The sequence below is a fragment of the Octopus sinensis genome, linkage group LG19 (assembly GCF_006345805.1).
Source record: "Octopus sinensis linkage group LG19, ASM634580v1, whole genome shotgun sequence".
NCBI classification, from domain to species: Eukaryota; Metazoa; Mollusca; class Cephalopoda; order Octopoda; family Octopodidae; genus Octopus; species Octopus sinensis.
In genome coordinates, this window is record NC_043015.1 from 30,555,014 (window position 1) to 30,578,296 (window position 23,283).

The 23,283-nt window shown below is 36.2% G+C and overlaps 1 protein-coding gene across 3 annotated transcripts in view; it reads left to right on the forward strand.

The window, feature by feature from the left end:
* Positions 1–23,283, forward strand: part of LOC115222255 (sodium leak channel non-selective protein-like) — a 114,726-nt gene that overhangs the window by 52,024 nt on the left and 39,419 nt on the right. For 2 of the 3 annotated variants that reach the window (XM_036511248.1, XM_036511246.1), the window contains 3 exons: positions 7,031–7,105; positions 12,535–12,608; positions 13,168–13,425. In XM_036511248.1, coding sequence (XP_036367141.1) covers positions 7,031–7,105; positions 12,535–12,608; positions 13,168–13,425 — 407 coding nt within the window. Of the gene's footprint in view, positions 1–1,266; positions 1,402–7,030; positions 7,106–12,534; positions 12,609–13,167; positions 13,426–23,283 lie in introns of all 3 variants that reach the window. The other variant, XM_036511247.1, reaches the window with a different exon arrangement.

A 23,283-nucleotide genomic window follows, 5' to 3' on the forward strand; every position in this document is an offset into this window, starting at 1 on the left:
GTGACTGACCAGGCTATCAGATGTTGTTACACATCGCTGGTCACAATGTGCTTCGCATTGTTTTAGCCTTCAAATGACGCCACACCGCTGGCTAAGCGAGCAGGCCAACAGAGGAAAAAGTGTTGGTGACATCCTGTACCCATATATGTACATATATGCATATGTATATATATATATATATATATATATATATATATAGGGTGGAGCAGAGAGGATGGTCGTTTTTGAAAAATTCACAAAATCATTAATTTTAGATGCAAACAAATTTTATTGACATCAATGTGTTCGTATTGAATTAGCATTTGTCAAATTCAAGTTTGGTAAACAAGATCCATCATGGAGTGTCTGTTTTCAGTGATGCATTTCTGAAATCTTGTCTGGCTCAGGTCCATACCATACATGGCACCCCCACTGGTCTCCTATTCATTAGTGTACTTTGTGTACAAAGTGCATTCGCCCAACATAAGATTGTGTTATGGGTGGGAACAGCCTGATTTCGGTGAACGTTGAAGTGGCACCAAAACACCTGCTGAATTGCTGACAGACTATTTATTCTTCACATAACAGTTGTAGGCAAACATACGATGCTCTATTGTCCACAGTGCCATGGTTTCACCTGGAAAGGAAAATAATGCTAAGACACCACAGACCGAATGATACTTGTCAGACATACGTCCCTTCCCCTGGGGCTGAGTAATAGCCATTTCAAAAACGTCGGTCCTCTCTGGACCCACCCTGTATAAAAGTATATTTTCCTTTATTTCTGTTGTTTTTACTAAAAGCTGATATTTCTTCCAGTTTGAAAAACGTTTCCCTTTTTGTTTTCTTCTCCTACAATAACCCTGAGTTGGTGTTTATGCAAATTTACTTTCTAATTGATATATTTTGTTCAAATACATCAACTTGGGTGTCTTTGACTTTACATAAACCTGTGCGTTTGTTTTTCATATTTTGTATTAAAGCATTAATCATTTTTTACTCTTGTTTACCAATTCCTTTGTTTTGTCTTTTTTTCTTCTCCTTCTTTCCAATATCTTGACTGACATATCTGCCTTGCATCCAGAATTCCTATTTCCACAGCAATCAACCGAAAGATATATATACATATATATACATACATATATATATATATATATATATATATATATATATATATATATAAGCAATCCTCTGCTCCTGTGTCTTGCAAGTTGCTAAACCTCATTTAATAACACCGTGTGTATTCGTATCCGTTTTTTTTTTTTTTCCTCTCTATCTCTCCCTCAGGCTTTCATGTCAATGTTTCAAATCCTGACCCAAAAGGGCTGGATTGAAGTTATGCATATAACAATGTGGAAAACTGGAAAAGTAGCACCCCTTGTCGCCATCTATTTCATATTCTACCACCTTTTTGTAACGTTGGTGAGTACATGGTTGGTTAGTTTCCCTTGGTAGAATATGGTGATATGTTTTGGTTTATTTTTTATTTTATTTTATTTTCATTTTTGTTTTTTGTTTTTTTTATACTTATTTTATACATACATATTACTGTGTGTTTATAAATATTGGTGATTTTATTTTTATTTAAGTAGTTGTTTTTTGTTTTTTTCTGTATTTTAAATGGCCTATTTTGTGAAAATTAGTTATTATAGTGTAAGTGCTAGATTTATGGTAAACAGCATGTGGTCAAGTGGTTAGTGTGTTGGACTTTGTAATCATAAGATCACATGTTCAATACCTTGGCCAGGTGATTCACTGTGACCCTGAACAAGGCATTTCATTTCACTTTATTCCTGTCTAATTAGTTGATAATTAGTTGATAATTAGTACCAGCTGAGTGCTAGTGCAATCCTCTCTCCCTCTAACTGTTATAGCTGTGTTGTTTTGCTAGGTTAAGAGCAGAGAGATGAGAGGATCGCTGTCTTGTTCCAGCTATACCTGAAGTAGTTTGTGAAAGCACTGTACATGTTACCAGGTTGTGTTCACTTGCAAGGGACCGCTACAATTTGTTGTTTTCTTTTTTGTTTTTTTTTGTATTTTTTTTTTACTAGATTTATGAAATCTGTGGCATGTTTATTGAAAGAGCTGTCAGAAAGTACCATTTTTTTGTTTGGTTCCTGAATGTTGTGCACTGTGTTCATTAGCTCTTCACCTTCTGTCATATTATATATATATATATATATATAATAGGGCGGCAAGCTGGCAGAAACGTTAGCGCGCCGGGCGAAATGCTTAGCAGTATTTCGTCTGCCGTTACGTTCTGAGTTCAAACTCCGCCGAGGTCGACTTTGCCTTTCATCCTTTCGGGGTCGATAAATGAAGTACCAGTTTCGCACTGGGGTCAATGTAATCAACTTAATCTCTTTGTCTGTCCTTGTTTGTCCCCTCTATGTTTAGCCCCTTGTGGGTAGTAAAGAAATATATATATATATATATATATAATTTCTGGATCACAAATAACTTTGTAGGCCTCCTTGCCTATTTTGACCAGTGTTCCACTACCTTTTTTACACTTGTGGTACATTTCTGTCAAAATTCGGCAGCACACCTAAACTAAAAGTATAGGGAATAAAATGCTTCACATTTAATATGTCGTTTAGTGTTGGTAACTGTGGTAAGGAAATATTTGAAATATTCCTTCTAGTCCATAATAGCAGGAGAATATGCTGTAATAATTAGTGTTAGTCAAAATAATAGCAGGGCACTGGTGATACTAATGGTTAGCATTCCTGTATCACTTCAGGAAATATGAATAAATAATGAAAAATAAATAATAAAACAGGGAATAACAACTCAAGTACTGTATGATCCTGACATGTTGTAATGATTTAGATCAACTAACAGTGACCTAATGCTTCCTGTAAAATATGCTCTGATGAAGCAGTACTATGCTCAAAAGCTTTCCAACAATGACCATCTTGTCTTTTACTTTAGACAGTGTGTATTTAGCACTATATTACCCAATGTGTTCTTTCTGGGATTTTTAATGGTAATGTGGGATTTGAGGGAGATATTACTGCTATTTCTAGCAGGTTGATTGGTGAAGATGTTGTAGACTCATTGATTCATATTGATACTGAAGTCACTGATTTTAACTTTTTCCATCAAACATGTCAGCTGGCACAAAACTCTGAAGAGTTGACTGTTTCAGAAACTCATCTCAGACAGTTGCTAATTGGCATACCAGCATAATGTTTCAACTGGGTGCTAATTAAAGCTCTTCAAGTATGCTTATATTTGTAAGAAGATAAATGCTATGTTGCTTCTTTGATATTTCATTGAGTTAAGTTCTGCTCTCCATAAGAACATGGAAACATATGTAGGAAAAATTACTTCACAAGAAAGTAATTGGAAAAAAGATATATATTGTATATACATGCACAGACATTTGCTGAACCAGCATAAAAGAAAGGATACACCAATGGTGATAAACCCTGATCCATGCCTCTATATTTCCTAATATTTATAGCATGTTTACTCCTGTTCAGATTTTCAGAACATTTTTGTATGTGATGGCTTATATCATCTTACTTCAATTCATTGCTTTCCATTTGAATATTCTTGGTGTAATGCAAATATTTGATCTGTGGCTCTGGACTAAATCATCATTTTTTTTTCATTGTGTTCAATCCATGGTTCAACAGTAAACAATGCTTTATTTGATGCCTTCTTGATGATATTATTTTATCCATGGTTCAATGCTGAAAAGAAATCACTCTGTAGTATATTGTTAATCTCCTTGATGTCAAAACTTAATGGTCAACACTAAAAATCACTTTGTAGTGGCTTGTTAGTAACACTAAAACCATGGATTAATACTAAAATACTTTTGTAATGTGTTCACTTGTTCATGTCATCCAAACCATGTATTTATACTACAAGTTTGTGATACTGTCACTCACCTCACCACAATCACTGGTTTCCATTGGATTGCATTTTAGCATGTGTTTGTGTTGTTCATCTTCTGCCCATGGAATTACACACAAATATTCGTGTATGATTCATGGCTCCCATTAATCTCTTTGTTATATTTATGTTTGAACTACACTTGCCTTTGTTTCAGTTAATTTTGAAATGAATGAAGAATCTAGAAAAATAATTTTGTCATTACTAAACCGGGTGTTTGGAACATAAATTAACATGAAGTCATAGAATTAAAGTTCAATCTCAGATGGGTCGGTGTCAAGGGTGAAACTATATTTCACATAATTGATTCTGTTTATCTGTGAATCTATACCAGATCACATTGTGTGATTACAAGGACTGTTGGTACACGAAATTAATAGAACAGTGGACAAAATGCCTTGCTATATTTAGTTACTGTACTTTGCATTCTTAGTTCAAATCCTGTTGGCATCAACATTGCCTTTCATCTTTGCAGGTTTGCTAAAATAAAGTGAATCTAGTGACCATTCCCCCAAAATTTGGAAACTGTATACCTATTTTAGAAACCATCATTATTGTTCTTTGAATTCATGGATTTATATTAAAACCTCACTTTGCAATATTTTACTCAGTTAGCTGTGGCCATGCTGGGGTGCCACCATATTCTTTTTATTTTTATTTTCTGACCCATGGAGAAAGCAATTTGAGGTTTTGTTTCTTTTTAATTTTATTCTTAGGACTAACTTGATTAAAAGTTTATTAATCTCTAATTTTCATTGATATTCTTGACAAAAACGTTGCTAACAAACTACTTAGGTTAAACAAAGATTAAGATTAATCCATTAGGAAGATGGAAACAGCATGATTTTGGAATGTTTTATTTTTTCTTTTTCACTACTTTTGCTTGTTTTTTTTTTCATTATATTTTCATATGACATATCTTATTTTTATATATTATTTTATTGAACTTATTCTGTATATTTTATATCTTTGTTACTAACCAATTCTTATAGTTAGTAATTCTGTATTAATTATCATGACTTAGCCACTTTAATGTTATTTCAAACCTGATCCACTAATGCATGCACTCTGAGTTTTTCTATTATTTAAATAATCAGCATCATTTAGATCACACTTTATGGCTATTTTGATATTATTTAATAGTCTTTTAAATACTGCTATTGTTGTGGTCGTTTTTGAATTTTTGTCTAATTATTTCCCTAAATAAAACTGAAAAATCTCATGCTACCTGTATTAATATAAAACTTACTCAAACCTCCCACCTGTTTTAATATACTCAGATATTTAGAACCTATACCCTTAAGATATAGGTTCTACATCACGCATAGGTTCTAAGATCTACATCACCCATAGGTTCTACATCACTACATAGGATCTACATAAGTTGTAAGATTTACATCACACACAGGTTCATACATAGGTTCTAAGATCTACATCACACCCTAAAATCCTTAACCCTGTAGCATTTAAACCAGTCATATCCAGCCAAAATATTCTTCCTGTTTTATGTTCAAACTGGCCAGATGCAGTCTCTCACTCCTGCCCAACAATGTTAGTCTAAAAAATATATACGGTCACGCAATCAAAATCTCAGTCACAAGATAATGCAGGATAAATTCAAAACAATGTGTATAAAGAAGTGTTACATTCGATGGAATAATCTGAATGCTAAAAGGTTAAGCTGTGCAAAATCCTATGATATTTACTGTATGCCTTATAACAACCATATCCTTTTCCTTATAAAATATATCTTTGTGTCCAACCATGGACATAAGTTCTCTCTACAAATTAGCTTGATCAAGCATTTTAGATTCCTGGTGTTAACCAAGAATGAAGAACTTCTCCAATGTTAACATGCCATTAAGGAAAAGAACAGGCTTATTGTCTGGAGATGAGAGGAGGGTTATGAGCCCAATGCAGTTCTCCAGCTTGTCACATCCTGCCAAACCATCCAACACATGCCAGCGTGAAAAACAGACATGATGATGTGGAGAAGGATGTATGTTTCATCTTCATCATTTTACATCCACACCCATTACATTCTTGGAGTGGTTAGCATTAGGAAGGGCATCCTTCCGTAGAAACCATGCTGAATCAGACTGGAGCCTGGGCAGTTCTCCGGCTTACCAGTTCCAGTAAAGCTATCTAACTCATGCCAGCATGAAAAGCAGATGTTACTTGAGGATGATGATGATGATGATGATTTACTGTTCACATGGATTAGATGGGTCATCACCGTTTGAGTCAGTCCCCTCCCAAGCATGGCTGAAGCACCATGCCCCACATGTTTCATTTTGACATGCTTTTGGCAGTGGTTGCCCTTCTTAACATCAACCACTTTTTGGCATGTTCAGGATGCATTTCATAACACTTGCACTGGAGAGATTGTCATGTCCTTACCATGATAAAGCTAATAGGACCTCTTGACTCAGTGATGTTTTCATTTGTTTCCCAACCCATTTTCGTGAGACAAATGAACAACACTGAGAACCTCGTGCACAAACAAACGGATGCTGTCAGGGAGGAAAGAGATAAAGTAAGAAGAAGGAAAGTTAAACATTAAATTAGCAATAAAAAAACAATACACACACACACATTTATACATACATATTTGTGTGCGTGTATGTATGTATATATATAGTATGTTTGTGTGTGTGTATATACATATATATATATATATATATATATATATATACATACACACACATTTATACATATATATATACATACACACACACACACACACACATTTATACATACATATATACATATTTGTGTGCGTGTATGTATATATATAGTGTGTGAGTGTTTGTGTGTGTGTGTGTGTGTGTATATATATATATATATATACATACATATACACACACACATGCTTGTGTTGAGATATTTCTGTGGACAGTAGAGAGAAATTTAGCACTGCCTGCCCATTCACCAATAATTTATCAATAGTTCTCTACCATTAATACTTTGGAACTGCTACTTTCTCTTTTGAAAGAAAGAAATTCCAAGATGTTTATTGAATAAACACCATGAATGTTGTTACCGTTTCTTTAGTGTCAGACTGCTTTCATTGGTGGAAACATTCTGTTCAGTTTCTAAAGGGGAAAAAAAATGATAATGATGATCTATCTTACTTTCATTATAGATTGTAATCAGTTTGTTTGTTGCCGTTATTCTCGATAATTTGGAATTGGATGAAGACATAAAAAAACTGAAGCAGGTGAGAAAGCTTTTTTTGTTTCTTTTTTTTTTCTTTTTTACCTTTGTAGTCATTCATATATAAATGTATAACATGAATGCATATTCACACATATACACCCACAAAACATTAGAGCAAGATGTGGTCCTCTGCACAGCTGGGTTCTACTAAACTATCCAGCCCATGCCAACATGGAAAACCAACATGAAATGACAACAACATGTCATTCACACACACACACATGATCAAACATATATATCATTTTTAATGATGGAACATGAAGTAAATAAAGGTATAAATAATAGTGTGTAAATATTGGGTTTAAAAAAAAACCCTGAATGGGGAAAAAGTCAAAAGTTTTATCTACTTTATATTCCCCCATTAAAAATGATGAATTTCACATATCTCAAAGTTTCTAAATTCTTAACATATATCTTCAATCTTTTATCTTTTACTGGTTTCAATCATTAGACTGCAGCCATACTGGGGGCACTGCCTTAAAGAACTTTATTTGAATGAATGTACCCCAGTCCTTTTTTTTATGTCTGGTACTAATCCTATTGGTCTCTTTTACTGAACTGCTAAGTCATGAGGATGTAAGCACACCAACACCAGTTGTCAAGTGGTGGTGGAGATTACACACACACAATTGGCTTCTTTCAGTTTTCTTCTACCAAATCTACTCACAAGGCTTTGATTGGCCTGAGGCTATAGTAAAAGACACTTGCTGAAGGTGCCACACAGTGGGAATGAACCTAGAACCCCTGCCATACTCATATTTATCATTGACCATACCTCTGCCCTTGTTCCATTAACTTCATTCACCCCTACAATCTCTAATCATCTGTCACTCTCCTCTCACACTCTAATAAATCTATCCACCCACCCTTCACAATTCTCTGTCCATATTCTCTCTTATACACTCTGACACCTTCATCACCATCATTGTCTTCTTCCCAACTACTCCCCTCTTATATAATGCAGGGTAGCCATGGATCTCCTCTGTAGCATGACTCCTGTGCCTGTCCCTCTGTCATACTTTAGCCTCTCAACACCAGGCAAAAAGCCATTTTTCTCTCTACTACAACCCCACTCAATCAAGGATCTTTAATTTGTCTTGCAAGTTACTTGGCAACCTCAGTGCTGGTGTAAAGACAAATGTACCCAATTCTCTCTGTGAACTTGTTAACAATAGGAAGGGCATCCGCCCATAGGAGCCACATCAAAACAGACATTGGAGTTTTACACAGTCCTCCAGCCCTTTGGATTCTGTCAAACCATCTGACCCATGCTAGCATGAAAGATGGACATTAAATGATGAAAGCTCATGTGTATTGGTGCCACCTAAAAACCACTCATTTCGATGTCATGTAAAAAAGCACCCAACCTGGGGAAACATATAAAATGCTTGTGCCAGTGCCGTGTAAGAAGCTCCCACGCCAGTGTCACATAAAAAGCACCCAGTACACTCTGCAAAGTGGCTGGCATTAGGAAGGACATCCAGCTGTAGAAAAACCATGTCATAACAGACAATTGGAGCCTGGTGCAGCTCTCCATCTGGCCAGCTCCTGTCAGACCATCCAAACCATGCCAGCATGGAGAACAGACGTTAAACGTTGATGATGGTGGTTCCATGTAGGTTCTGTTGTGTATTTATTATCAAACTGACACTGACAGAATTTTAAAATTGTTGATCTTTGATCAGGTAGCAAACAAAATCCCTCATGCCTTTTGCTGTTACTAGTGTAACACACTGATGCATCTTTGAAGACTGGGTCTTTGGATTCATTTTTGTTATAATTCTGACAATAACATCTGTTCATTCCTGCCCCTTTTTTTTTTTTTTTTTGCGTCAGATAGTTTATGAGTGGTACAAACAGAAGTTTCTGTTCTGTTTTGTTTTATCCTTAGGCCAGAATCTGAGGACTTTGCAAGTGCGAGGTACTAACTGTCTCAACCAATCAGTTTTTTTTCTTTAAATTTTTGTTTTTAAAGTTTATTAGAGAAGGAGGGGTCAATGTTCATAATTTCTTCTAACTCCCTCAAACTTGCAAAATCAACAAGGTTTATGTTCATTCTGAATGTCTGTCTGTCTTGAGGAAATTCCAGAAGGATGCAGATCTAGGGAAGAAGAGCTGGACAAAGTATTTAATTGAAGGATCTGAAGAGGAGGGGGACAGGTGTGTTGGTGTACCTGGACAGCGAGCTGGCAGAAACGTTAGTACGCCGGGCGAAATGCGTAGCCGTATTTCGTCTGTCGTTACGTTCCGAGTTCAAATTCCGCAGAGGTCGACTTTGCCTTTCATCCTTTCGGGGTCAATAAATTAAGTACCAGTTACGCACTGGAGTCGATGTAATCGACTTAATACCTATGTCTGTCCTTGTTTGTCCCCTCTATATTTAGCCCCTTGTGGGTAATAAAGAAATAGGTATACCTGGAGAAAGTATGAAGCTTGAGAGGAGCAGAGGCTGTTGCAGGCAACAGCAGAAGATGAAGGAGACAATGTATGTCACTTAATGCATGCATCACCGTTATTGGTACTGACCTTCTTACGGATACCATCAAGGGTGTGTGTGTATGTGTGAGCAGCATCACTGCCCTGTAAATAGAACTCCAATGTAGGTCATAGACGGCTGCTGACCCAAATTTCAAGTTCAATAATTCAATTCTTTTCAACTCCTTTCAGTCTATCGTATACTCCGTTATTCGGTATCGGAGATGCTTGACTTGTTTACCGTGCATGTAGGCAACCTGACTGATAGGTAACATCTACCACCACCACCGCCACCGTCCCCTTTCTCTCTCTCTCTCTCTCTCTTGTCCCTCTTGCAACAGTGCAGGTTGTTGCTGTAACTGATTGATTCCCACCCTCCACCGTCCCCTTCACGGTTCAGTGATCCACATCAGCAAGTAAACATTTGTCTGTAAAAAAATACTACTTGGTGCAAAATGTTAATGGTTTGCAGGAATATCCACCACATCATGCTTAAGTAAGAAGTAATTTAGGCCAGCAAGGGAGCCTCTACATGGTTACTCCAACTGCTAGAAATAGTAGGTCAATCCGCCTGAAATTATATCGTTTTCTTAAAAAGGAAAACTTACATTGGATGATGTAGTCTTAAGTATATTATGTTTGAATGGAAAACAAAAAATGGGGTGGTTGTGGCTTGAACAACATTGATCATAAGTCCACTGGACCAGGGCCTGACACTGGGCTAATCTACAACTATATATTCTTATATATGAGACATATGCACCAACAAAAATGCCTCTATGTGGTTGCTTTGTCTGCTAGAAATAGCAACCAAATCTCAATATTGTCTTTGAAATAAGGGAAGCACATATTTAATAATGTAGTGGCATCTTGGGCAAGTGTCTTCTGCTATAGCCCTGGGCCGACCAATGCCTTGTGAGTGGATTTGGTAGACGGAAACTGAAAGAAGCCTGTCGTATATATGTATATATATATGTGTGTGTGTTTGTGTGTCTGTGTTTGTCCCCCTAGCATTGCTTGACAACCGATGCTGGTGTGTTTACGTCCCTGTCACTTAGCGGTTCGGCAAAAGAGACCGATAGAATAAGTACTGGGCTTACAAAGAATAAGTCCCGGGGTCGATTTGCTCGACTAAAGGCAGTGCTCCAGCATGGCCACAGTCAAATGACTGAAACGAGTAAAAGAGTATACACAGTGGCTGAGAAAAGAAAGAAAAAGTTTCAAAATGTATGGTCGTGACTGGAATGCTTTTGATCATAGCTCTGCTTGATCAGGATTAACCCGGGGCTAAACAACCATATTAAGAAGTAATCTTTCCAGAAGATAGCTGTAAAAATATTGGACAGTAACGGGGATGGTGATATTTAATTTTCTTTGTTGGTAAAAATTAAATAAATGCTGTGCAAAGTCTGACAATAATATCCGTATATTTTGGAATACTTTGTTTTCTTGTTGAGAAGAAAACTAACAAATGACTTTCACTGTTTGTAAGTAAGAAGTGGAGAGAAAGAGGAAAAAGAAAATAAATATCGTCAAAAGACTTGAAGAGAAAAGCATCATTAAGAATTAAATTTAATTAAAAGCAATTCATCTAATTAATTACGAAACATTAGGAAAATTGTGATTTTTTTTTTTCCATTTTTTAAAAATTTATTTATTTATTATTTTTTTTTTTTGATATCTGATGAAGAAAGAAAATTTTTAAAGATAATTTATTTATTGGAGCTGAGAGCAATTAGTGATAGATGAAGTTCAGAGAGGGTAGAAGTTGTATAGAGTGAAGTGAAGTGAGGGTGTATGGTGTATTGATTGCTGTTGGTGGGAGAAGATTGGATGGGGGGGGGTGAGTTATTCAACATGAAATGAAATTAAGAAACCCAATAGAAGTGTGTGTGATGTTCAGTGTTAAAGAAACTTGTTTGCCAGATATGCCCCCCACCCATTGTTTTCTTTGCTTGACTTTACTCAAGGAAAATATTTGCCTTGTTTACAGTTACACAAGCACACACTATAAGAGGAGACAAAAACATAACTATGATGGTACCTGTTGGTGTTTGGTCCCTAATCAACCCTAATCAAAAGATATTGCAATCACGAGCGTTTATCTTTTACTTGTTTCAGTCATTAGACTGTGGCCATGCTGGGGCACAACCTTTAAGAATTTTCAGTCTAATGAATCAACTCCAGGACTTGTTTTTTTCTTTTTAAGCCTTGTTCTTATTCTATCAGTGTCTTTTGCTGAACCACTTAGTTATAGGGATGTAAACACACCAACCCCAGTTTGTCAAGCAGTGGTGGAGGCCAAACAGACACACACACACACACACACATATATATACAATGAGCTTCTTTCAGTTTCCATTCACAAGGATTTTGTTAGCCCAAGGAGACACACAGTGGGACTGAACCCAGAACCATGTGTTTGGGAAATAAACTTCTTACCACACAGCTACGGCTGCACCCATCACCTGATTAGGGTTATGTCTAGGACTACATTACCCTCTATGTCATTTCCTCATTTAAGATGATAATGGTGAGATGTAACTGCTATTTCTAATAAAGCAAGTCAAATGACCACATAGCAGCCCTTCTGTTTTGTTGCTGTGATAATGATGATGGTGATTAATTTTGTTGTTGTTGTTGTTACTTTACATTATATTAAATCATATTACATTTCTGTTGCTACTTTTATAGTATATTGTTTGGCTCAAAGACGTTAACTTTATAAACAAAACACTTAAACAGTTTATTTTTCACCAACCAACACTTTCAATCAATTTTCATGTACGAAACATTGCCATCTGTTTGTTGTCATTAATTACAGTTAATTACAACTCATTATCAGCATCTCTCTCTTTCTTTGTTATTGCTGTTGACTTTATTCTTTCCCATCTCCTTGCTTTGATTTTGTATTCAAATTTCAGTAAATATCTTTGTATCATTCCTTCTCTGCAGCACAAAGCCCGCGAACAAATCGCTGACATACAGCAAAAGCTACCCCTTCGCCTGCGCATCTTCACAAAGTTTTCGTAAGTTACTTTTCTTTTCACTGTTACAAGTCTCTTTTGTTTAGAAAACTTTGATTATTCAACAGAAATGTATAACTTTTTATATCCATAACATATTCCACTATATAACTTATTATAATGTGATAAATATTATAACTTATTATAACTGCATAGTGCCAAGGACTCCAAATTTGCCATCAAGATGTAGGACAAGATACTGTGATAGCCTGGGCTTCAGAGGTCCACAGCTCTTCAATATCCTCCCGAAGGATCTGAGAGACCTGCATGGATCCGCATCTCTTTGAAATTTATCAATATAGAGGTTTATATAAGGATTATATCTTCTTTTCTATTACAAAATTTCTGAGGAGAGGATTTAATAATTTCATTTTGCTGCTTGTACACATCACATTTTGATTGGTTTTGTTTACTAAATTTTAAATACAATGCTTGTGGTTTGATGATTTAATTAATTGTACCTTGTGATCCTCTAAGACAATTCCAGTTAAACAGTTTGTCTCCCTCACATTATGATGGTTCTGAGGCGTTCATATTTAACCTTTCCCTTTTTTTTTTACAGTGACCATCCACAGATGGTACGGTTGTATCGTATCCCTGGGGATTTCCTCCTGGCTGACATCCGAGAGAGTTTCATGCGTCAGTTTGTAAATGAAGAACATACAAGCGGGCTGAAAAACTTGGTCGTCGATAGACACAACTCTCATGACATGAGTTTGTTCATGAAGTCATCCCCCATGAGACTGATCAAATCTATGTCACATGCAGCACGTGGAGCTGGTATGATGGAGAAGAAAGCAGGGATCCATTCTATAATGAGGTAGTCAAGTTCTTAAACTCCATTTCTTCTGTTTCCTATCTAACTGTAAATATCCATTCCTTCGATTTAGACAGGTAATTATTTGTCACCATATATACACAAACACACACATGCACACATACACACAGACGTTTGGATGTACAAAAAACAGGACACAGAATACTCAATACATGCAGCAGAGTTTCATTAATTCAAATCACTGGTCATTCACTCTATTGCTGTTGTGGTTTTCTTGCCTGTATGTTGCCTGAATGAATGCATACACATGAGATACTCTGAGTAAAATCAAAGTGAGTCATCACTTTTGAATGAATATATTAGGTCATTCCATAAATAATGTGGTTTTTTTATACTTGTTTAATTTTTCAAAATCAAGATCAAGTTCTTTTTTTAATCTAAAATATACTCTCCTTCATTTTCTACAATGCTCTTCCATCCATCTGGTAGACTTGCAAGGCCCTTCTTCCAAAATTCACTTGTCCATGACAAAAAATACTCCTTCACTACTGTTCTGACCTCATCTACAGAATTTATATTTTTTCCGTTCAAATGAATTTGAAGACTGCAGAATAAATGACAATCAGATGGGGGCAATGTCTGGTGAATATGATAGGTGGGACATTGTTTCCCATTCAAACTGCTCCAGCCTTTGGAATGTCATCCTTTGTTGTATGTGGCCAAGCATTATCCTGATGGAAGAACACCTTTCGTCTTGAAACCAAAGATGGTTGGTTTTCTTCTAGTGCTGACTTGAATGACTGGTTGAATGGCCAAATCTAAGCTTCTCTGCTAGTTCCTCAACAGTTATGATGGGATTTGTTCCACCAGGGTTTGCAGAACATCCTCATCAAGCTTTACAGATCTTCCAGGACGAGGCTTGTCTTCTAGGCTGTAGTTTCCAGCTCAGTGCTTCTGGAACCACCATTGACACTGGCTTACGCTAAATGTCCGATCCCCATATATGCTGCATTAATATTCCTCACACTTTCCATTGCATTGTTGCCTTTATTGAACTCATTAAGCGAAATATGCCGAGTATACTCCTTTGTTACTTCTATTATAGCTTTGAAAAAATAACTGTTAAATCGAACTGCACTCTTCAAGACTTACACTAAGAATAAGCACAAGGTAAAATTACTCCCTGCTTTTATAGCAAGTTGATGCAGGTAGTTTATCCCTTCCCCACTCTGACTTTTAGATCATGCAGTTGAAAATCTGCATTACTTATGGGATGACCATACATATATACATACATACACATATATATATATATATAGTCAGCAGGTGAGATCCAGAGGTGGTGCTCAAATGATTTGAACTTACACACTCGAAAATCTTTATTAGGACTAAGTCCGTTGGGTAATGAATGGCTATAAGAGAAATCCAGGTGAGCTAATATAGAGGTAATGATGCAAATAAACAAATAATAAACTTGGAATTGATGTATAAAATATACATACATATATACATGTAAGTATATAGAGAGAGAAACAAAACCTGAAAATATTCAGAAGATGAGCATTCATCTATAAACATATATTCTTTACACTCACGCATGAATGTTCATCTTCTGAATATTTTCACGTTTTGTTTCTCTCTCTATATATATCCTTGTATACTTACATGTAATGTATATATGTATGTTTATTTTATATATCAGATCCAAGTGTGTTTATTTGCATCATTGTCAATCTATTTCTCTTTGTGTGTGTGTGTTCTCTTTTATTTTTTTCACAGTTTTAGCCATATGGCTGTGACTATGTTGGGGTATTATATATATATATATATATATATTTAAATAATGAGGGAGATAAATTAATATTAATTTTAATATCAATTTAAAACCAGTAGTCCAGCATACAAAAAATCTGAGAAGTCAGAGAAAATTCTAATATATGTGTATATATATGTGTATATACACATATATATATATAATGATAAAAGTGGTAAGACAACAAAAGAATGAAAGAGACCTCAATATTATGTAAATAGAGGAATTTATCTGTCACACACACACACACACACATATATATATATATATAAAATGTATATATTTATATATATATATGTGAAGACCTGTTGAGGCAAGTGAAAATCAAACCAAATCAAAATAGATGAACATCAATGGAATTTGTATCTTTGTGGTTCCAGTACCGGTGGCACACAAGGACACGCGTGACACTGTGAAGACCTGTTGAGGCAAGTGAAAATCAAACCAAATCAAAATAGATGAACATCAATGGAATTTGTATCTTTGTGGTTCCAGTACCGTGGCACACAAGAAAACCATCCGATCGTGGCCGTTCGCCAGCCACATCTGGCACCTGTGTCGGTGGCACATAAAGACACCATCGAAACCCGGCGACGTAGACAGTCACCTGTGCATACCTTCCTTCTTGTGACACTTGTGAAGACCTGTTGAGGCAAGTGACACTTGTGAAGACCTGTTGAGGCAAGTGAAAATCAAATCAAATCAAAACAAATCAAAATAGATGAGCATAAATGGAATTTGTATCTTTGTGGTACCAGTGCCGGTGGCACACAAGAAAATCATCCGAACGTGGCCGTAGCCAGTACCGCATAGACTGGCCTCCGTGCTTTGGGGACGTAACAAACACCATCCGATCGTGGCCGTCCGCCAGCCTCATCTGGCACCTGTGGGTTGCACAAAAAAAAAACCATCCGAGCGTGGCCGTCTGCCAGCCTCGTCTGGCACCTGCCAGCCTCATCTGGCACCTGTGTCGGTGGCACATAAAAACACCATCCGAGCGTGGCCGTCTGCCAGCCTCGTCTGGCACCTGTGTCGGTGGCACATAAAACACCATCCGAGCGTGGCCGTTCGCCAGCCTCGTCTGGCACCTGTGTCGGTGGCACATAAAATCACCCACTACACTCTCGGAGTGGTTGGCGTTAGGAAGGGCATCCAGCTGTAGAAACACTGCCAGATCTGACTGGCCTGGTGCAGCCTTCGGGCTCCCAGACCCCAGTTGAACCGTCCAACCCATGCTAGCATGGAAAACGGACGCTAAATGATGATGATGATGATGATGATCACTAGTGTTTTATGTCTGTTAATCTGTTTTATATCAATGTTTGCATGGGTGTTTCTTAGCTCACCTATTTAAATTTGGACAAAGCTGGATATCTATCCTACTGCTGATCACTGAATTCCACAGGTAGGGAATGGTACATGCTTCTGTCAGTCAGGTAAAATGAGGTGAACAAAATTATATAAACTGCTTCAGAAAAATTACACAATGGCCAAGAGAAGATTTTGGCCTTATGGCCTTGTGATTTACGGCCCCAATACACTGGTCTTACAGCCTTTGCATTCAGATTGTTTGGAGTTAATTTTGCATTCTCAGCTTCAAGATTTCAATTATGTAATTGTTTATTTTTAGAATGATTTTGTTGAGGAGGTGTGAGAGGCTGGACCTGGTCAGTTTGAACATAAAACAGGTAGAATATTTGGGCCTGGTGTGGCCAGTTTAAATGCCAAAGGCATGAGATTCTTAAAAAGGATGCATTTTACTTGCATCAGCATGGAAAATTATTGTCAACAATTGTTTGAAACTGCCTAATATACACTCAGTGTGTAGTTGGATGGTTAAACAGTTCACTTCATAATCACAAGGTTCTGGATTTGATCCCACTAATGGGATCTTGGGTAAATATCATGTACCATAACCTCAGGTCAATCCTAGCTGTGTGTGTGGAATTGGGCAGATGGAAACTGTTTGGAAACTCATAGAATAGATTGTTTATAATTCAAAGGTCCAGCCTTGTCACCCTGTTCCTTGCTGACTGTGCCCTAGAAATACATCATAGGCACATGTGTATGTAGCATGCTCAGCCACTTACAAGCTAATGTAATGAGTAGGTAATTCAGTTGACGGAACAACTGAATGCTTATTGTTAAGACCCATTGCTTATGTACACTTAGTAGACATGTATGTTTATTTGTAGTCTAACAGAAAAGTTTACGACTGAAGAAATTTATTAATTCTGTTTGTCTAGTAATTACTAACTAATGGTGCCATCTCTTGAGGTCTGCCTTATTTAAAACGATAGATGAGCACAAACTGAATGTGGGTAAAGTGCTTATAAAAATATGTTATGTTGTGTTTTATCTGTTCTCTCTCTGCTATAAATGTGATGTGCATGTTTTTTGACTAAATTGCTTTGTTTCTGTCACTGGTTGTGTTAAGTGTTGTAGACAAAGCTGTGAGATACACACGTTGCATAATTACAAACCAGTTTGTCACCTGATTTGTTTAGAACACCAAGGAAGAGAGAGATTGAACAATATATATATATGAGTCTGATTTTTGAAATGTAACTTTTTTCCTTAACACAACGGTTTCTGTTCAACATTTTGTCTTTATTAATGTAAAAATTGATTCATTTTTTCTTTTTCTTTTGAAGCAGGTACAGAAGTTTAGAGTAGAAATATAAGTTGTTAGAATGAAAAATCTGAGTTATATGAGGCAATATTCTAAATGTTAAAACTCTGTGTTTGTGTGTTCTTTATTTATAAAAGATGAGTAAGACTTTGAATTAAGCTTAGTTTGATTGTTCTTTGATCTATTTAGTCTATGAAGCACTAAAGCATAGTAGTTGGAAGTGTTGTTTCAGTGATAAAACAAAATGTATATTGTACATGATCGTTCCGCATATGGCCAGTACCTCAGAGAAATGGGAACAGATTTAAACTTTAAATATCAGCCTTGCTAAATTTAAGAAATGTCTTCACTAATCACTTGAAAACTGTCCCCGCTAATTCTTGATGCAACATCCAATTTCATTTCAGTGTTTCTTTGTACCAGTTATACACTGCTGCACAAATCTCATTTATGAAAGATGTGTGAAATATCTCCAGCAACAACTGAGGCTACGGCTACTATTGTTTACAGTTTGGAAACTTTCTCAGTGTGCAATAATTTCTAATTTCTTTTTTTTTTTTCCCCTCTACTTTATTTGTCTGATCTGACCTTTATTCATTTCCTAACTATCGCCAACTTAATGTGACAGCAATACTGTTGTTGTTGTTGTTGTTGCAGTAGTTGGACATTTCTAATCTTTTTTTCTTTCTTTCACTCACCAATCATGATATAAGTCTCCCATAAACCACCACTAATTAGAGATTACAGCTGAAGATTGCCTTTATCAACTGAGCTAACGATATATTTGTATCATCTCTCTGATACCAAATTTCTTGCACATCGTAATGAAGTTCCATTTTTTTCTATTTGGTACCTAATGAATGCTAATTCTTTGACTATATCTTATCATACTGTAACCCTTACTATCCTAATATCTTTTATCAGCTAATTCTATAACATTGGATATAATGAATGATATTGTGTGTGTTGTTTGGCAGAGTTATTCGTGTTGGATAAAGTGCCTTGTGGTATTTATTCTGATCCCCTGTGCTTTGAGTTGAAATCCTACTTAGGTCAACTTTGCCTGTCATCCTTTTGGGGTTGATAAATAAAGTACCAATCTAGGACAGTGGATAGGCAGAGCTGTTAGAGGTTCAGGTGAGAGGCTTTGCACTACCTGTTCTGCTTCTTTGCATTCTGACAGCAATGCCTATGGCAACACTGATACCAAGTTTATCCAAGTCAACTAACTTTCCCTTGGATAAACATTGGTGGTATGGAGAAGGAGAGACTTGCAAGCACAGGAAATTGCTAGTTTTCCTCAAAAAAATCTAGCCCAGGAGTGCATATACGTGGGCTGATGCTTGGTCAATATTGGACAGAGACCTTACATGCTGTTTTGGATGTCTACAGAACATTACATTTTTTCTCTCCCACAAAAGCCTTTTAAAACATCGAGTTTAGTATCCAATGTAATCCTTTTTATGATTCCTTTTTGCTCTCCAACCTTCAGTTTCACTTGATGACTTCTTTCTAGACATCAGTGATAGCAATCAATAATTATCTGCAATAAATATGTAGTAAAAACAAAAAAAAATAGTGTCAGGAAAGTATTGTTTTGTGAGAACAAAAAACTGTCTTTATTCTTTTGGATGTAAAAATGGAAATGCATTGATGAAAAGTTAAAAGAGTGAAGTGGGAGAAAATATTGTCTGATGACAAAAGTTTCCCAGGTTCATGGGCTCTTTGACTCGAGCCACAAAAACTCTACACCCTACTCTCTCTCTCCTACACACACACACCTACATTGGTTTATAAAATTAGTGGTGTACAATTTCATTGATCTTCAGCAACTTTCTATGTTTCTTATTTTTCTGTCTTCCTTTTCTTTCTCCTCCATCACTTTTCTCATTTGCTTCTTTAGTCTTCTTCGTTTGGCCAGTGTTATATATATAATTACAGGGGTGTTTTACTGATTAGCTCTAATCAGTTAGTCTCAAATGAAATAGAAATGTTCACATTGATGACCTTTTAGTTTAATTTGACCAATCCATCAGATATTTCTACAATTTTAGTTCTATCGTTATACTTGGTGATGGTCATATTTTGCCAATTAAACACATGCACTATATACTTGGTCTTCACTGCAGCTTTGTTATTATTATTTTAGTGAATAACAAATATATAGTGATTGTGGTCCTACCCACGCATGCATGGAAGACAGACATTAAACAATGACGATGATGGTGATGTGTTTAATTGGCAAAACAATCATCCCCAGGTGTAACAACATCTGTTTCGACATGATTTCACATCAAGAATTTTGCAAAACAAATGCATCTAGTTTTATCCTTTTTATAGTTTTTATACAAAACACAAATTATGAATTTTTTTAAAAAATAAAGTGTTTCTCATCTGTTGTGGAACAGTTTTGAATGGGACAAGTTAAAAAAAAACAAATTGAGATATTTGTATATGGACTACTTTTTTTACTACTGTCCATTAAATGGGAACTGCAAGTAGTGTAAGGGACATAGCGAAGGGTACCATAAAGGTTTAGTTCTGTATTAAGAAATAGCAGCTCAACCTGGAGAGACTCCCTGATCTCTGAGCTATACACTCTTCAGGTAACATTACTCCAGAGATACTTCAGAGGAACACCATTTTGCCATTTGTATTTGTGATTGTACTCTTTCGGTTATTATCCAACATTCGTGACCATAGGTGTGGTTATCCTTGAAAACCGAATTGACTACATTAGTTTTTTGTGGTGGTCTAAAGTCTCCCTGGGTTAACTAGTGAATCATGTATACCATTATACAATATATGTTGCATGTTCACTCATGGAAGTAATACAAGAAACAAACTTTAAAAATAACAGCAAGACTTTATTCCTCCATAAAGTAGTACAGTGGGTCAAGAAAGAAACCTCACAAATCTTGGTGGTTGTAGTTTATCCAGCATTTGGATAATTCAGCCTGGGTTGTTGTTGTTGGTTACACGTGCTCTGTTATATTAATTTTGCTCTGGTGAATAGCGGCAGGATATCATGAAAATTACTCACCTCTCTGCTCATAGATAAAATGCCACACCAATTTATAGAAAAAAAGAGGATCCAGAGCACATATAGATTAGTTGTTTGAGAATATATTACACACAATGTGATTGGACCTTTGATCCAAATCCCACACAATATTCGACCAATCGCTGCACAGGACTCAACCAATGTTCAAAACTCACGTGATAGGTAAAATGACCATCATTACAGATTAACGCACTAAGCCTGTATCAGTTCAATGTATTCAATATACCATAATAGAAATTGGTCTTGCAAAACAGTGTATTAGGAAATATTTTTCTATCTTTGTATATATTTTTTCCTTAATATGTGAAATATGTTCTTGTGGGCTATTTAATATATTGAGTAAAAGACAACTCAATGAAAATCAAAAATGACAACTGAACTAAAAATAGTATTATTTCTAAAATTTACTAGATTATTGATAATCCATCTATGTCAGCAAATCATTTTGCTTTAGTTTCAAATTTAACATTGATATTCTAATCTATTAAAATCTGAAATTTATTAAACATCATCATCATCCTCATCATCACCATTTAATGTTTGTTTTCCATACTGGCATGGTTTGGACAGTTTGACAGGAGCTGACAATCCAGAGTTCTGCACCAAGCTCCAGTTGTCTGTTCTGGCACGGTTCTTACAGCCAGATACTCTTTCTAATGCCAACTACTTTACAGAGAGTACTGGGTGCTTTTGACGTAGCACCAGCACCGGTGCTTTTGACATAGTGCCAGCAGAGGTGGTTTTTTACATGGCACCAGCACTCAAAGTGTTGCCAAGTAGCTTACAAGACAAGGACCTCAGCTTAGAGAGAAAGTGAAACCGAGGGAAGTCGCTGTGTGTCAAGTGTGAGACAGGGATGGCTGTCTTACTACAGAGGGGATACGTGGTTACCCCATTTGGACAAGGTGGGAGAGGAAGGTAGGGAAGAGTTAGAGAGAAAGAGAGGGAACAGTGGGGGAAAAGAGAGAGATGTTCCATAAGAGTGTGTGGGTAGGTATTTAGAGATAGCAAGTGAGGGTGAGAAGAACAGGAGTGGCTGGGAGATGGGGATGGTAGATATGTAAAGATATAGAAAGTGTGTGGATAGGCACATGAAGGAGAGTGGAGGGGCCTGCAGTGGGTGGTGGGGGTATGCAAATTTATGAATTTTTTTATTTTAATTCATTGGTGATACTCCATAAATTAGGTTGTGGTGTTATATAGTTCCAGTTGTGCTCCTGTGTGGTTGAGCTATAGTGTTATGCTAATGAAGTTGGGTACTACATGGGTCATGTTGTGCTGCATGGCTCAGACAAACTATATATGTGGTTATGTTGCCAGTTGATCCTTAAAATAAACCATCGAAAAACAGTGTTATTCCTTCTTACTGAGTTCAGTTGATGGCAGAGAAAAGATTGGTTGGAAACTGTAATTAAAGGAGTTATGAATGAATTAAAAGAATATTTAAATCTAATCAAAAAATTTATTCAGTTACCAAGCAAGAATAACAAATCAACAAAGAATTCTTGTCCAAACTCAATTATTTCTGTATAGTTTTTTGATATTGTTTATAACTAAAGGTTACTTTCATTTTGTGTGTCATCTGTTGATAAAAATTGCTACAATATTTTAGTGTAACTCATTTAAACTGCAGGTATATGAAACCCATACTAATGTCTATTGCTGAAAGATAACAATAGATATATATACATATCTATAAATATGTAAATATCTATATATATATGTATGTTGTTGTAGGTGTTGCTATAGTAACTCGCTGGTTGCATGTCGACTGAATTTCGTGTTGAAGAGACATCATTGCATGAAGACTTTGGAATAGGTCAAGATTAATATATATTAAACTGCTCTTCCAATCAACTCTACTTTTCTACTTTTTCTTGCTTTCTAATAACGAGCACTTTTTTTCCTCCAAAAGGCTAGCATTCGTCTATTATTATTATGATTGTTATTACTATTTTTACCGTTGTGTGAGAGGCTGGACCTGGTCAGTTTGAACATAAAACGGGTAGAATATTTGGGCTTGGTGTGGCCAGTTTAAATGCTAAAGGCATGAGGTTCTTAAAAAGGATGCATTTTACTTGCATCAGCATGGAAAATTATTGTCCACAATTGTTTGACACTGCCTAATATACACTCGGAGCTACATTGCTAAGTCCATGTCCAAATCAGTCCCAGTGACCCAGTTGGAATCATTTAATTTATACTGTTTGTTCCCCCTATAAAAAAACACAAACATCACATCTTTCCTGTCCTTATTTTGTTAGATATCTGAATACTCCCATGTATTTACAGTAGTAGTAAATAATAATAATGATGATAATGATAATAATAATGCTAGCCCTGGTATTAACTCCTACTCTCTGCAAGATGTTTTTTTTCTTTCCATTAATC